This window comes from Euprymna scolopes, chromosome 28, assembly GCF_053919585.1.
Source record: "Euprymna scolopes isolate OS-2025 chromosome 28, ASM5391958v1, whole genome shotgun sequence".
Classification (NCBI taxonomy): domain Eukaryota; kingdom Metazoa; phylum Mollusca; class Cephalopoda; order Sepiida; family Sepiolidae; genus Euprymna; species Euprymna scolopes.
In genome coordinates this window covers 14,541,866-14,557,488 of record NC_136509.1, presented here as the reverse complement: position 1 = coordinate 14,557,488, position 15,623 = coordinate 14,541,866, and the positions used below count along the sequence as shown (strand labels likewise).

General features: G+C 34.0%; 1 protein-coding gene across 7 annotated transcripts in view; it reads right to left on the bottom strand.

Moving 5' to 3' along the window:
* LOC145249487 (phospholipid-transporting ATPase ID-like) overlaps nucleotides 1-15,623 on the bottom strand; it is a 516,252-nt gene that overhangs the window by 293,815 nt on the left and 206,814 nt on the right. For all 7 annotated transcript variants that reach the window (XM_080111088.1, XM_080111082.1, XM_080111081.1 and 4 more), the window contains one exon: nucleotides 7,768-7,830. Coding sequence is in view for 4 of the 7 variants with exons in the window: in XM_080111082.1 (XP_079967208.1) it covers nucleotides 7,768-7,812 (45 nt within the window). In the remaining 3 variants the exon portion in view is untranslated. The remainder of the gene's footprint in view (nucleotides 1-7,767; nucleotides 7,831-15,623) is intronic.

Genomic DNA, 15,623 nt, shown 5'->3' with positions numbered 1-15,623 from the left:
TAAAAAAAGTTTCTTGGTAAAAATGTATGAAACAGCAGGTGAATGCCTGGCATCCAGTAGGATATCCCATCGCCTGCTTAGGATGCTCCTATTAATATAGCCCCCAATTCACAGTAGCACTTTTGTCTCAGTGGCAATGTGCCCGTTTTACGTAAAAAGAAAAGAAAAGATTCTCACTCAAAATAATGAATTAATCAAAATATTTAAATCAATCGTTAAACAATTTCGATAGAAAACGTGAGAGTTACTTCCCTTGCATTAATTTTTCACAAACAAATTTGGGGAGGAGGGCGAGGCTGAAAGATTTTATTTGATTTTCTTTAAATTACAATTGTGTTTTTGTTTTGTAAATCTTTTAAAATAATTTCTTCGCTAATTCCTATTTCAGTCACATAAATTATTCAACATTTGGTAATACTCATAAACCTTTTTGGTTTTTACCTAATTTTTTTAATAAAAATATTACTTTTTTAAATAACATTGCAATGCACGTAAAATGTAGAAATAAAAACTCGCCCGAAAAAAATATAGTCGTCATCTTCATAAACCAGTTCAAGGATGAAGTTGCTCAAATTTATTCTAGTTAAAAAGGCAGGGAACAATTTTTGTTTTAAGTAAAGAAAAATATTTTACTATTTTTTTTTTTTTTTAAATGGTTCTATGCTTAACTTTAAAATCATGGTTTTAAATTACCATCCTTGGACTTGATATAAAACTTTTCTCGCCTGGTTTTAATTTTGGCATTTCACATGTACAATGAAACTTTCTCTAACTTTCATTTTATTTTTATTTCCTCCCAAAAATGTGCCCGGGAGTAATACTCATTTGAATCCAGTTTGAGCCACAAAATCGTTTTCACTTATGCTGCCCTTCCCGTAAGTACCCAATAATTTTCTAGTCAAAATTCTTTATAGAAAGATATCAGGGAAACGAATGCCAACTTTAGATTCATGATGATGACTTGAAATAATTTTGTGACAGAAAAGTTTAAACACATGGTCCTTGTACAGTATAATGAGATATGAAAATGTCAGGTAAAAATACTTACATCATGTTGAAATTAGTAAAAAAAATTCTAAAATTTATAAATAATGACGGAGTAGGAGATCTGCTAGACTTTTTTTCTTTTTTTACAAACAACAATCCGACATTTTCTATTTTGAAATAGCAAATTTTTGGAACTGCTACTAACGGGTAAGTATGTAATAGCGTTTTTACCTCAAATGCATTCTTCAAAACCCCATTATACTGCACAAGCACCCAACCAGAGATTCCAGTGACATTTTCGAATTCCCAGGAATTGACCATGAAAAATCCCCCCAAAATAGAAAGTTTCCTAAGATTAATAAATAAAAAATATGAGGTGCCTTCAATAAATTTCCAGACCTTTTTGGACAGGCATTTAAAATTGTCATAGATTCTTGAAAATTCAGTATGTTATTGCGATACATCTTATGAGATGACTGACCAATGTTTATGATTTCAGGTTCAAATGAGCAACTACAGATGTAATTGGAATGCACCCTACTAAAGCTTGATTGTCACAACAATAAATTTCAAAAATGGAATCTGGACGTGAGGACACTTAAAAATGATATGCAATAAAATTCTGTTGTAAACTTGAAAAAAAAAAAAAAAATGCCACAGAAATGTATGAAATGCTTCTGATGGCTTTTGAACTATCGCATGAATTAAACATCAGTTTTTGAGTAGCATAAGAGATTCAAGGAAGGCAGGAAGTTTGTGAGGGATGATGAGAGGTATGGGAGGAGTAAAGAAGTCAACACCAAAGTTGATTGGCCAAATAAAGAATTTCATAGATAATAACCTTCATGTGTCTATAGAGACAATAAGGGCACAGTTTGATGTCAGTGTGGGAACTGTACACACAATTATTCGTGAGGAACTGAAGATGCAGACGATTTGTATAAAGTTTATCCCAAGGGTGCTCAGAGAAGATCAGAAATAAAGATCTTGTCATGACAGCAGAGAAATGGTCGAGCTGATCAATTCAGATCCCATAGTTTTTGATGCTCTGGTGACCTGCAATGAAAGCTGAATCTACTGCTATGACAAAGAGACAGTTCCCAGTGGAAGCATGCTGGCTCTCCCAAACCCAAGAAGGCCAGACAGAGCAAATCTATTCAGAAACTTATTTCCATTTTTGACAGCACGCGCATGATCTACATAAACTGGGTTCCCACTGGACAGAAAGTCAACAAAGAATATTATGTTGGCGTTTTAAGGGAGCTCAGGAAGAGATTCCACTGGAAGAGGCCAGCACTCTTCAAATCGGGTCACCACGAAGACAGTCCACAACTCCATCTTTATCACAAACTTTTTGACCAAGGTGATTTTTGGTTATTCCCTAAACTCAAGGAAAACCTTAGAAGCTGTCATTATGAGACAATTGAGGAGATGTAAGAGGCTGTGACAAAGGGCATTGACATGCTTACACAAGAGGACTTCCACGGGGCCTTCCAGAAGATTTTGGAGCGTTACAACAAGTGCATTGCAGCTGGAGGAGATTACTTTGAAGAGGATTAGAGTTTCATGTGTGTACTATCAATAAAAGTGCCCATACGAAAAATGTCTGGGAACTTATTGAACGCACATCATAACCAAAACACTAAATTTAATTACGCTTCTTATTAAAAAAAATTAATATATATTTTTCTTTTAAACTTTTTATTAAAAATAAAAAAAAAAATTTCATTTGTTTGTTTTATTTAAAAAAAAAAAAAAAAAAAAAATGAAGGTTCAAAATACATTTTTCAGGTAGTGATGAGTAGGGCTGTGACAACAGCATATTTTTTTCATTGTTTTGACTTTCGAGTATATATCAGTTATTATTTTTATATTCGAGTATATATCAGTTATTATTTTTCGATTTATTATATTCGAGTATATATCAGTTATTATTTTTATATTCGAGTATATATCAGTTATTATTTTTCGATTTGTTATATTCGAGTATATATCAGTTATTATTTTTATATACAGTGATGTGGTTCTCGGTTTATTAACTGTTGGATATATACTCGAGAGTTAAAACAATGAAAAGAATATGCTATTGTCATAGCCTAGTGATGAGCATTGAAAGGTTACCAGTGAAAGAAGCGTCATTTTTTTTTTAATGGTCCTTTCTGAAACTCTTTAAAAAAAAAAAAATGACCATTATGAAACTGGTTTTAGCTAAATAAAGACATAAAATGGTAAGAGTCATGTTCAATGACTGTGTGTATGTGTGTATGTATATATATATATATATATATATATATATATATACACACAACTAAAATAAAACATTAAATTGACACGAAAATTCAACACAAATGCAGAAAAAGGAAAATTGATCACACATCACAGCAGCACAATCATGTCTCAAGCACAACTGATCCATACTGGACACCATTGAAACAACGAGTTTCCACTAACAGAAACAACGAGAAGCATACGTGTTGTTACTTGTCTTGTTTTGAGAACTACATACAACAGTGGGAATGACGGAAGCGTCAAATGCAACCAGTTCATTTTTCTTTTTTTTTTTTTTTTACAAGGGAGTCACCACTTATCAAGGCTTGAAGGCTACTCGAGGATAAGGGTTAATGAATGCAAGATGGTAGTTTAATAATCGTTAATGGTGTAGATTGGGTAGAATTTGGATTATTTAAAGGGAATGCTAAACAAGAATTTGTTTACATTAGACTTGAAGGCTAACATATTGTAATCGTTCAGAAAGCAGGCCAATGGAACAGTGTTCCACATGTAGGCAGTTCTAGGAAAGAAACTTTGTTTATGGAATTTTCATTTAGATTTAGGCACAGATAGAGAGTGGGGGGAAATTGTTGATAGTGGTTGTAGTTAGGCGAGTTTTTTGTCAAAGTTTGGCAAGGAGGACCATAGATTGGAGTTCAGACATGCATTTGCCATGAAAATAACGCTAGAGTAAGGACAGGCTCACATATATATAATTTTTTTTTTACATTTTCTTAAATGTTCTTCAGAAACGTAGAGTTACGTCCCTTAGAAGAACAGGTCTTTCTTCATGATTGCCTTGAAACCAACACGTTTAAAAAAAAAAAAAAGTTTTCGAAAACTTGGTACTTTCGCATCGACATCTGACAGTTTATGGTAAGCAGTAAAAGTTGCCAGAAAAAGTTGGCACGAACATTGCCAGATGATAAGTTCAAAATGTTTAACACAAGATGAAATTTATCTAAAAGTTTGATTATATGAAATAAATATTTAATCTTTTTTTTCTCAAAAAAAGTATATTAATTTCTTTTTTTTTCAAAAAATGTATATTAAAAAATTTTCAAAAAAAGTATATTAAAAAATTTTTTTTTAAAAAGTTTCAAAAGATTTTTGTTTTAAATATGAAAACAGAGTAACAACTATGAAAGAAAAGATTTTTATGAAAGAAAATCAAAAGTTTTGTTTGTTTGCAAGAAAAGGTTTAATAAAATAGTTTGGGTTTTTTTTGTAAAGACGAAAACTTTTTTTTTTTTTCCATGGAAACAATTATCAATAACAATTTCTTTTTCAAGCAAATATCAAATATAAGATTTCTTTTCCCTATTAACAAAAATATTGTCTGCTGACAGCTGTTTTTCCAACATCTTAGCGCAAACTACTAGAAAATACCGACATGACCTTGGGTCAGTACTGGAGAAATTTTTGAACAAGAATTTAAAAAAAAAAAATGAATATTTTCCAGAACATTTTTCTCAAAAATTCCCCAAAGATACACAAGAGTTTAAGCTTGGGCGAAATTGAGCTTTAGAAGTCCTTAAAAGTTAAACAATTATAAATAAAATAGCCGACTCATAGCACAAAAAATATGGAGTAGAAAGTGAAACTTCGGTTTACTCTCAGTAGACTGGTAACAATTGCTCTCACAATCTATTTTGTTCTTTAGTCTTCAAATTCCATGAATGTTGCTTCTGAGAAAGAGAGAAGAACTGATGTTTTCTGGGTTGGAATCTATCTATATAACATTTATCGTTGGTTAGTTTTTGACTTTGAAGTGTTTTTTTTTTTTTTTGATTTATTACATCAAGTGACTTCATGCCGTGTCTAGCATCTAGATATCTGATTTTGAAATTTATTTAACACAAGACTGAAATTTAATTTTAACTTAAAAATCATAAAAACCACATGCCCTTCCTTTACTTTACCATTAACCCTAGGTCCGAGTGCAATACGAAAAAAAAAGTGTTAAAAGGTTCGTGCAAGAACCATTAAAAATCGATTTATATTCTAAAGGAAAATTAAAACCCCATTATTTTTTTATTTTTTAAATATATACAAAGGAAAAGAAATGAAAAAAATTTTCCAGTCTTTATTTATTAATTTTTATTTATTTATTATTTTTTTTTATTATTAATTTTTTTCTTTATTAATTTTTTTCTTTGTTAATTTTTTTTATTTATAAATTTTCTTTCATTTATTAATTTTCTTTCATTCATTAATTTTTTATTTATTATTTTTTTTATTTATTAATTTTTTTAAATAATTCTTTTATTTATTTTTTTATCATTTTTATTTATTTATTTTTTTATTAATTTTTTATTTATTTTTTTTTATTTTTTATTTTATTTTATTTTATTTTTTTTTTTTTTTTAATTAATTTTTAAAATTATTTATTTATTATTTTTTATTATTATTTTATTTATTTTTTATTATTATTTTATTTATTATTTATTATTATTTTATTCATTATTTATTATTATTATTATTTTATTATTATTATTATTATTTTATTATTATTATTATTTTATTTATTATTTTTTATTATTATTATTTATTAATTTTTTTATTTATTATTTGTTATTAATTTTTTTATTTATTTTTTATTATTATTATTTTATTTATTGTTTATTATTATTATTTTTTTTATTTATTAATTTTTTTATTAATTTTTTTTATTCATAAATTTTTTTATTAATTTTTTTATTCATAAATTTTTTTATTAATTTTTTTATTCATAAATTTTTTTATTAATTTTTTTATTCATAAATTTTTTTATTTATTAATTTTTTTTTATTTTTTAATTTATTTATTGCTGTTGGGATACAGTTACACTGAAAAATGTCCTTTGAAATTTGATATGTCAAGGACGTATGTGAGAATTAATGTTTTCCTTTGGTTTGAGAGTAGCAAAATAAATCAGAATTTTGTATTTTTAACATTAAATTTTAATTAAAGCTATATAATCCTTCACTTTTATTATTAAATTTAATTAAAGCCAAAATTTTTTTTAATGAGCTTATTAAAGGCTTCAAAATTACTTTTAAATTTCGAAATTTCAGAAATAAAGTCACCGTTTAATTATTGTCAACGGATTATGTTTGCCGTGTTGTGTTGGTTATGGTGAAACACCTAAATTAAAGTCATTTTGAAATCTGCTAAATAAAAAGTTTAAAATTATTGGTTGAAATTTATTACAGAAATATAATTCTTACAAAAAATTAAATACTTTTGCGCCACTTTATTATTTTTACTTTTGTATCAGTACCTCGCTGGGAGCCTTTGTTTGTACAAAAATCTAATTGCTTTTGCAGGGTTTGTTTAGGGGGTGTGGCTTGTGCTTTTACTCCCAAAGTTGATCAAAAACTGTATAGAATTGGTGTACATATTATTCCTGCACCAGCATTCATACAAGCTGACTGAGAACACATCAAGTGATTTTACAAGAAATTTTTTTTCATTTTTTTTTTACTATAGATTCACCTCTTCACATTAAAATCCACTCAAGGATAAGAATTAATGAGCTGAATAAATTCATAATTGGAAGCGGGAATTCTTCCCCCTTTGTCAGAAACATTGCTCATGAAATGTGAGGAGTAAAGGACAAAACATGGTGTGGCGATATTGAAAGAATGGATGAGAAATCCTTGAGTCAGTGGATGTAGAACAGTTGAGATAGCAGGTCCAGTTCACAGGGAAAGATCAAGGAAAACACGGTTAGAAGTGATAAGGAATTTGAGAGAAAGATGGATAAATAAAGGCTTGGCCAGAGAAAGGTTTGTTTGGAAGTCAATTTCTTAAAGCTGACCAACACATGCTAGCATGTAAAACGGACGTTAAACTGATGATGATGATGATGATGAGAACAGAAGTTGTGAAACTGCTCCCCCTATTTTGTTCCTTAGTCCGCACATTCTACATGTCATGCTTCTGGCAAAGGGTGAAGAACTGCTGTTTTCTGGGTCAGCTGTCATTTTGAGTGGTTGGAAATTTTCAATAATTATTAATTCAGACATCTGATGAACTCTTATTCTCTTTTTAAAATAAGTAGTAACTCCTGATCTTAACATTAAATTCTTTGTGAAATCAGTTGATGCGGTTTCCAGACAGTTTGAGAAGCTAGTGGTGACTGTTGGCACCCATACTGAATTCGAAATAAAAGCCCACGTTCCTATTTACTTGCCTCCCCACGAGGACAAAGTGTTAGACACAAGGTCGGTTTTTAATGTGGGGAAAATCCAGCTTCTGAAAAAAATAGACATTCTAGATTGAAACAAAAAATAGAAATTGCTTCACTGACTAAAGGACAGAACCGACCAAGTGTAGCATCAAAACAGATACTACACGTTGTTCCTAGCCAAAACCCTTTGTTATGCATGTTTTTTGTATTCGTTTCCAGAATTTTAACTTTCTTTAAAGCTTTAAAAAAAAATTTTTTTTTTTTTTTTTTTTTTTAAGTTTTCACTGTTTTTATTTCTGTCTCTCTAAGAAGTAGAAAAAGTGATAAAAACTTACCTTCTCTTTAATAAACTCGTCTGTGTTAGTTTTATTATTTCTCATTTGACAAAGTTAAATAATCTGAAAAATAAAGTTAAAAATTTGCTTTAAAATTTATTTAAAACTAGTGGGGGGGGGGGGGCGCCCGGCATTGGCCGGTCGTAAAATATGCTTAAATATATTTTAATTTATCCAGATTTCGTATATAATATAATATCGAATATTTCACATGATATTGTACCCAATATATAGTCATGATTTCAAAAGTAAAAAAAAAAAAAAAAATGTGACTTAAGTGCCATCAAACAGAATCGAAACCGAAAGCAAAATTTTAAAGCAAAAAATAGAGACTGACAGCCTTAGCGAATTTTATAAATGATTATGCCGTATTGCCACTTTCATTGTATTTATTATTAATGTTTTTACTCTAATTTACACGAGTAAAATATTTCTATATGTTTATTAAAATGTTTTAGCCTTTTAAAAAAATAGTTAACCTCTCTTTCCCTACAAAATATATCGGTTTGGAATTGTAAATGCTTCGACCACTTCTGGAGTAGAAAAATATGTGGATGTTTGTACAATTTAAAAAAAATCTTGTTTAAAAAATTTTCAAAACAAAATCGGGTTGAATGTAAAAAAAGAATTTTTTAAACAAAATAAATTAGAATGTGGCTATTATCGGTGACAATAGTTGCAGGAACACTATGTAGGGAGTTGAGCAGCGAGATGATTGTTCACATTACACTTGAACTTCTGTATGTTAGTATAGTTAGGAAAACAGGAACCGGGAAAGGAGTTCCAAAGTCTAACAGTTCTGGGGAAGAAACTACTGGAGTAGAAGGGTTTCTTACATCTAGGGATCTGTGTAGGTATGGGGTTTGCTGCTTGTTGGATTTGTCGGCGGGTATTTACGTCAAGGGGGTACAAGGGCTTGTGGTTCGTCGGAGCATTCACCATTAAAATACTTGTAGAACAGGCAGAGGAATGCAACATTTCATTGATGGGACAGAGGTTGAAGCTTTGATGACAGTTCAGGACCTATCAGGTAAGCGACTCTCTTTTGAACTCTGTTCAGGAGCAACAGACTAGTAGCAGATGCACCAGCCGAAATATGACAACAGTACTCCATACATGGGTGAATGGTGGCCTTGTAGAGGTACAGGATACTTTCAGATGTAAGTAACTTTCTAGAACGTTAGGCCGAGGAGTTTGAAAGAACTACTTTCTGGTAATGTATCTTTAGCCATTGCTATTGGTGGTTGAGAAGGTTTCTTGTAATTATTGAAGGAAACAAGTTTAGTCTTGGCAGCATTGACGTGGCCATTTTTATCCCCATTCCATTACAGATTGGAGGTCTTCCTCTAGTGTTTTTGCGATTTCTTTAGATATGTGTTCATTTGTTTTTTTCCCCTCGCGCCTGTTGTAGAGCGTGGTGTCATAAGCAAATAAATCCATCTCAGAAACAATTTTAACAGGGAGGTCATTTATAAATATTAGGAATAATAATGGTCCAATGATCGACCCGAGGTACACCCACATTTATATCATATTGTTTAGATGTACAACCATCGAGGACAACTGGGATTCTTTTCTTATTTGATTTGAAGACAGTACAGCATGCAGAAATTTAAATGTAATGTGAACAAACTTGTTGCTGTTCAACTCCTCACCCAGGTTGACAACCTATAAATCTGGCCTCTAGCATAGTAGCCCCTTATGCTCCAGTGGTACCATGCTTTGCTTTGGGTGAATAAAAGTAAAAAATAAAGCTTCCTAGTTTATAGATCAAAAATTAAAACATTGAAGAGCTATGAAAACAGGAGTGGAACCATTAAAACGAGTGGCCTTTTGTGCTCGCGAATTTATTTTCTACATAACCGCCATTCCCAATACCTCCAGTCGTAAAAGTCCAGAGCGCACTTTATCATTCTCATTTTTTCCCCACTCTGAAATCGACGAATCCATCTCCTAACTGTGCTGTCATCAACTGCATCAGCTTCATGAGTAAATGTTAATTGGGACATTTTTTTTCTGCATGACGCATCTCTGCTTTTGACACACGTCTGTGACAAAGGGGTTGCTTTCTTAGAGTCTCACATCGTCAATATTTGCAAGTAAAAAAAAAAAAAAAAAATAGGAGGTATTACTTTTGGAACATTCCTCATAAAAACTTCCAATTTATGATACATGACCAACTACTAACAAACTGTTGTGGCAGTCATAAATAAGGACTTACTTTCTCTCATGGAGAAAAAGTATCTGCTAGGTGATTTGGCTACATACTGACCAACAATCAGCTTTAACAGTGCATTAATTTCATCTGCCTTTTTGTAGAACACCAACCTCATAGGAAATCACGGTTAGTCTGCTTAAAGAACCCTGGAATCAACGAGGGAAGACATTTCCTCTCTTTCTCTCCTGTCCCTGTCCACTGGACATGCCAGTGTTGACCATTTTCCCCTGCAGATAACTGCTGACTGAATTGTGACCGCTTAAAAAAATTTTCTTTTGTACACTCCAACATCATCCAACTTTCAGTTAAATTCTTTTCGTTATTATATTTTTATCTTCTACTTAGGAGTTACTACTTATCAAGGCCCGAAAGCCACTCGAGGATAAGGGTTAATGAATGTAAGGTGGTAGTGTAGTAATCGCTGATGGTGTAAATTGGGTAGAATCTGATTATTTATGAGGACGGCTCAACAAAAACTTGTGATTTGAAGGCTACCATGCTGTATTCAACCAAGAAGCAAGCCAGCGGAACAATGTTCCACAGGTGGGCAGTTCTAGAAAAAAAGTGTTGTTTGTGGAATCTGTTTAGATTTAGGCACAGATAAAGAGTGAAGGAAATCGTATATAGTGGTTGTAGCTAATTGAGTGTTTTTTTGTGAAAGTTTAGCAAGAGAGGACTATAGATTGACTAGATAGACTATAAAACAATTACGTCTTCTTTTCAGAATGTTGAATACAAAATAGAAAGAAAGCAAATTCCCACAATTTTATTATTTCAATTCAGACTAAGTCAAAAAGCTGGTGAAACAACTTGTGACATCAACACGCCTGTGGAACTCTGTTCTGTCTGCCTGCTTCCCACCTGACTACAACCTGGATGTCTTCAAGTCCAACGTAAACAAATTCCTGATGAACCACCCCCTTAAGTAGACACTTTATTAAATCTCCACACTAATGAAAGAGAGAGAGAGAGGCGATGAGAGAGAAAGAAAGAGAGAGAGGCGATGAGAGAGAAAGAAAGAGAGAGAGGCGATGAGAGAGAAAGAAAGAGAGAGAGGCGATGAGAGAGAAAGAGAGAGAGAGAGGCGATGAGAGAGAATTGAATAATTATTATCAAGGAAAAAGTATATATATTTACTTGAAAATTGATGACTTCACAAAATGCAATACATTTTTTGTCAGAAATCTTTTCAAAAGCTACCACTCCTCCTTTATGACGTTATCTATGAGCGTTTCTTAATTAGGAGCGACATTTGACTGAGGATATTCACTTGTAGGAATACGGCAAAAGAAATTGCTTGGATGTTCCAGCACATCTGCCTAGCTACCATACGATGAGGCAATGCCATGTTTATTACGATGTCATCTCACAACGTCTTCAAAAAAAAAAAAAAAAAATGAAGAAAAAAAAATTTACCCTCGTTTAAGAACATTTTGATAGATCAACAGTAACCGTGGGTTTCTGCTGATCTACCGCTAGATGTATTACTACTTATCTTGTTTCTGGATGACGTCGCAAAAGACATCGGGGGGGGGGATAGATCCTTTGTGATGTCATAAATGTTGAAGCATAGATATATTATGGAGATCCTCCCTTTAAAACAAAATATAAGATGATTCATGACCCTTGGATGACATTTACCCAAACAGAGTTGCAAGACAATATATGACATCAAAGGGATGGTTTATTAACCTTCAGCTCACAGGTCATACTAGCAGGGAGATCCGACGTTGCCCGGGATTTAATGATGACGAACGAATATTTCACACTCCCATATTTTTATTGTCATCAGAATCAGTGAAATCGCCTATTTTTCAATCAAATCGATTGATTGCCTGCTCTAATCAGAAATCCATCACAATGTACCGGAAGAAAGCTTTACATGGCTCCCCACAAGTTCTCAATACATTGTAGTCGACATTGCACTGTAGAGAACCAACTGTTGATTTTAGAAAATTATTTTTTATATATAATGGCTTGAATTAAAGTTTAAAATGCAAAAGTCAAGTATCATAATTCAATTGTGCTCTAAACAGAAACATTCATTTCCAACATGTCCCTGTCATATCTGTAAGAGTGGAGTCGAGCAGAATATTGTCTCCTTCCAGCGCGTCTGAAAATACAAATGGCTGCGCCCATGTGTTTGTTATTCATAGAAATATGGGAGGTTACTCTGATTGCCTTCCTGTCCAGAGAAAACCACTCTGGTTGCCACCTATTGTCAGGGACAGATAACTCTTATACCTATACATGCCTCTCCCCTTCTTGATCACAAGATGAATTGTTATGGTCATCTTCACGCATAGTAAAAAATTTGTAACTTTCTGCGCATTTGTGGTAAATTTCTTGGTGCTCTAGTTATTGACATAAACGTTTCCTTAACGGAGTATGCAAATTCTTGTACATCGATGTGAAAGCGGCTTTAACTGCAACGTCAATCGTTTGGTCTTGGTTCTTTGATAGGGTACCTGCTGGGTATCGTGATGCACAATCAGGGGCTAAATTGAGTTTTCCAGGGCAATGTTTTATCTGGAATTTGTACATCAGTGTCTTTTCCTTGAAATTTGATAAGCGGGGGTTTTTGTTATTCTCCAAGGCTTGGTTTGAAAATATCTTCATAAGTAGTAAGTGATCCACTATTATCAGAAAGTCTGAGCATCAAAGTATGAACATCCGGCACGATTCTAGCCTATAGATCAGGGATAAAGCTGCTTCTTCCACCAATGCATATCGGGATTTCGTGTCATTTGTAAAATGGGATCCAACCAAAATTAACTTCCAATGATCGTCCCCACAACTCCTGTTCAATTCACCTTCATATCTGCTGCATTTTTGAAATAGAAAATACGATATCCATGTCTAACTATAGTCTGTCGCAAGTCATGTTACCCTGTTCATTTTGAACGTTTCGATACCTTTCTCCATCGTTTTCACTATCACTCTCTTTGATTCCTGGAATATGTGCTCCAGTGTTTCACCCCAATAGAACTTTCTGTTCTTTATCTTTAATAACTCTCACAATGGAGCCATGACTTCTGCTTGTGAGAAGGCATACAATACTGGTTCCTTGTTTGATATTTATCATGTAAGATGGGAAGGTGGTCTTTAATAACCCGACCGTATAGCATTACAGCCGAGGACACGTCAAAGTCTTGAACAGCAGTGTTTCGACATGTTAGTAATGCCTGAGCAGTACGGTTGTAGCATAGGCATCCATAATTGTCCGTTTTTTTTTTTTTTTTTTTACACGGTGGTCACCACTTATCAAGGCCCGGAAACCACTCAGGGATAAGGGTTATTGCAAGTACAGTACATTAGTGTGGAGATTTGATGAAGTGTTTAGTTAAGGGGGCGGTTCATTAGGAATTTTTAACGTTGGACTTGAAGACATCCAAGTTGTAGTCAGGTGGGAAGCAGGCAGACGAAACAGAGTTCCGCAGGCGTGCAGTTCTAAAAAAGAAGCTTTGTTCATGGAATCCACGTCCGTGTTGTCGGCTAGTATGTGCTTTGCAGTTTTAATGGATAACTCTGCGCAACTGTTGCTTTGAGCATAATAGGCCACTGAGGTACATTTCCATATACCTCAGTTGCTCAAAAAAGGAGTCGTACTCCTGGAACAGGAGTCCAAACTGGGATCTACCCCAGTAATATTTGTTAGAGTAAAGAAGTTAAGCATGGCCTCTGTCATCCTTTCCCGCTGGCAATAACTAAAAACTTTGCGAATTCTACCTCCATTTCCGAAAAGTGGAACTTGTCCAGATTGAATGCAATCCCTTTGCTGGTGCAGTGATTCATATCATTAATCGTATGCCAGAATGACAATTCTATTATTGAGTTATCACAAAGGAGGCTGTCGTCTATACATTGTTTTCTGAGCCATGTCTACAGTGATGTCATCAAACTGACAAGTGTAACCATCTTCTGATCCATTGAATCCTTAAGGGGCTCGAAAGTACCTATATCAACCCCACTCTGTAATCTAATGCGGCTGGAGATAGCAATACACAGTGGTATCCATTCCACACATCTAGTACAGTTTTTCTAGTGAGTGCTGGTATCGCTGAGACCTGATTGAATGGGGATGAAGTGTGATGCGTTTCCCTCATAGTGGCAACATTCAACTTCTGTAGATCCACTGTATGCCTTAGGTACCCATCCTTTTTTTTTTTTGGCATTACCACCATTCTTGAACAGCAAGTGGTCAGCATAACTACTGGTGCCAGTTCTATTATCCTCAGACGTCTGTCTATGTCCTGCTTCACTTTTTTCTTCCATTAATGGGGAACAGGTATCGGTATGTGGACTGCTGTTGGTGCCACATCTGAGAAAAATTTCATGTGTTGTCTGATACGTATACCGCTTGTCATGTTTCTTTCGACCTCACTCTTATGTATAAACACAGGACTCCCTTGATATGCAACCAAAAAGATTTGTGTGTTATTGCAACCCTGGGTTATTTTTTTTTTGTTTGCTTATTTGTCTTATACAAAAAAAAAGGATAAATAAAGCCCATATAAGAGGAAAAAAATATGCATAAACTATATTTCTGCTTCCGACCTCCTCATTATTTCATATTGAACTTTTCTTTTTTTTTTGCATGCTCGCTTTTCACCGTCTTGTTTAGACTTGGGAAAATTCGATAGGCGATGAAATTAGCTTACACTCGACTGGATTGGGGACCAGTTGTGTAGCCGTCTCTGGTGGTAAATCCCCTTACCCTTCTTTAAGCTGGGTGCATGTAGTAACTCTAAGTCCATGTGCTGACGTTAAAATTACTGCTGTGCATTTAAACCCGGACCAAGGATGTAACAGTACCTGAGGAGTCTTTGAATCTCAGGACTGACTGAGCAAGTCTGGGCTCTTGTATCTGCAAATGGGTGAGTGCATTTATGGGTTTCTTTGGCATCCATCCAAAGGTCGCATGACTCTTGGAGTAATTCTGAGCCACACGTCTGAAATTGCTTCCTATCCCACTCAAGGTGACGCACATTTGTCGGCTGTTTCTTATCGTGTATGCAAGCAGAAAATTTTTCTGAGGTACCATTCATAAACAAACGATTCCCCACTTCTCGACACTTTGTGGCTTCTGTTCTGGACTCCTTAAATTTATGACATACCTTTTTTAGATGCCCCACCACCTCGCACTGGAGTCCAACTGCTGGACAATCTTTTTGATTCATCGATCCTCCTGGATGTAATATCTTCCCGCAACCGTTGTAGCGTTTAATATACCATGGAGTTACAGGGGCTTTTGTCTCCTGATTGTGCTGTCCATGGTTCGAACTTTGTACACCAGATAGCGCCAGAGGGTGTGTGGCATCATTAAAATAGGGAGTTGACTTGTTTGTTGTCTCCAGGTAGACCAATCATGAGAACACTTGTTCCGATGTAGCAAGCGAAGCTACCTCCACCAGTACCTGTCTCTGGTGCTCGGTATTTTGCAACCCCATTATCATCTGACTGGCAACCATATCGCCTGATTAGTTAATTTGCTGCTGCGGTTCTTTTGGGCACTGAATATGAAATTCACAAAATTTGGCTTGGCCAGGTAACCTTGATAAAAAATGAGTTACTGACTCACCCAGGCGTATCTGACGAAGAAGGTAATGCTCCGAGATAGAGTTGAGCCTTGTCAACG